This window comes from Etheostoma spectabile, chromosome 22, assembly GCF_008692095.1.
Source record: "Etheostoma spectabile isolate EspeVRDwgs_2016 chromosome 22, UIUC_Espe_1.0, whole genome shotgun sequence".
In the NCBI taxonomy this organism is placed as follows: domain Eukaryota; kingdom Metazoa; phylum Chordata; class Actinopteri; order Perciformes; family Percidae; genus Etheostoma; species Etheostoma spectabile.
The window spans coordinates 6,976,948-6,977,697 of record NC_045754.1 but is presented as its reverse complement, the minus strand read 5'-3'; the positions used below and the strand labels follow the sequence as shown (position 1 = coordinate 6,977,697).

The following is a 750-nucleotide window of genomic DNA, read 5'->3' as shown; positions in this document are numbered from 1 at the left end:
GATAGATAGATAGATAGATAGATGGTAGCAGTAAAATACATTATCAGTACTGGAGAAAACGAAGATTGCTAAATTTACATTTGTTTAGGTTGTTTTTAATGTCAAGTGAATTAAGTGCACCTCACATAGCTGAATTATTTAATGCCATTTCTAATTATTATAATAATCCGATGCCTCACTATCGATCTGGAGGTATTACAATACGTTATAAAAGTTTCTACACCTAGGCCACGTCACATTACTGCCATATGTGGTTGTTGAAAATACTAATTTAGAAGCCTGCATTTACGCGTTGCACATGAAGGCAACGAGAGGGAGGGAGGGAGAGAGAGGGAGAGAGAGAGAGAGAGAGAGAGAGAGATTTGTTCATCAGCGCTTTTCCGTTTTTCTCGTTCTGCCTCCACTGCCGTGTCGCCGGAGAGAAAAAGAGGAAGGAATATGGTTTCATCAGACGCTCCTCCCGTTTCAGCGCTGCTGTAGCGGATCTACGAGCAGGAGGCTGGGGCTCGGTTCGGCACAAACCTCACACAACCGCCTTTCCCGTTACCAACCAGCCTGCAGGAGCACTGCCAGCACACCGGGACACATAAATGGGTAAGATGCAGCGCGTTTTTGCTTCTAATTTAGAGTATGCCCAGAAATAGCCTCCAGCACCTCTGCGCATCTGGATGGGCAGGAATAACCGCCCGGTCCAGATGCGCGCAGGGTTCAGCCTATCTTTTTCCTTCCTCCTCCTCTCCTGTCCCTGTG

At 46.5% G+C, this 750-nt stretch overlaps 1 protein-coding gene across 1 annotated transcript in view; it reads left to right on the top strand.

The window, feature by feature from the left end:
- Window positions 1–342: 342 nt before the first annotated feature.
- sh3kbp1 (SH3-domain kinase binding protein 1) overlaps window positions 343–750 on the top strand; it is a 31,410-nt gene continuing 31,002 nt past the window's right edge. The window contains exon 1 of the mRNA XM_032503450.1: window positions 343–594. Coding sequence (XP_032359341.1) covers window positions 591–594 — 4 coding nt within the window. The 5' untranslated portion in view covers window positions 343–590. The remainder of the gene's footprint in view (window positions 595–750) is intronic.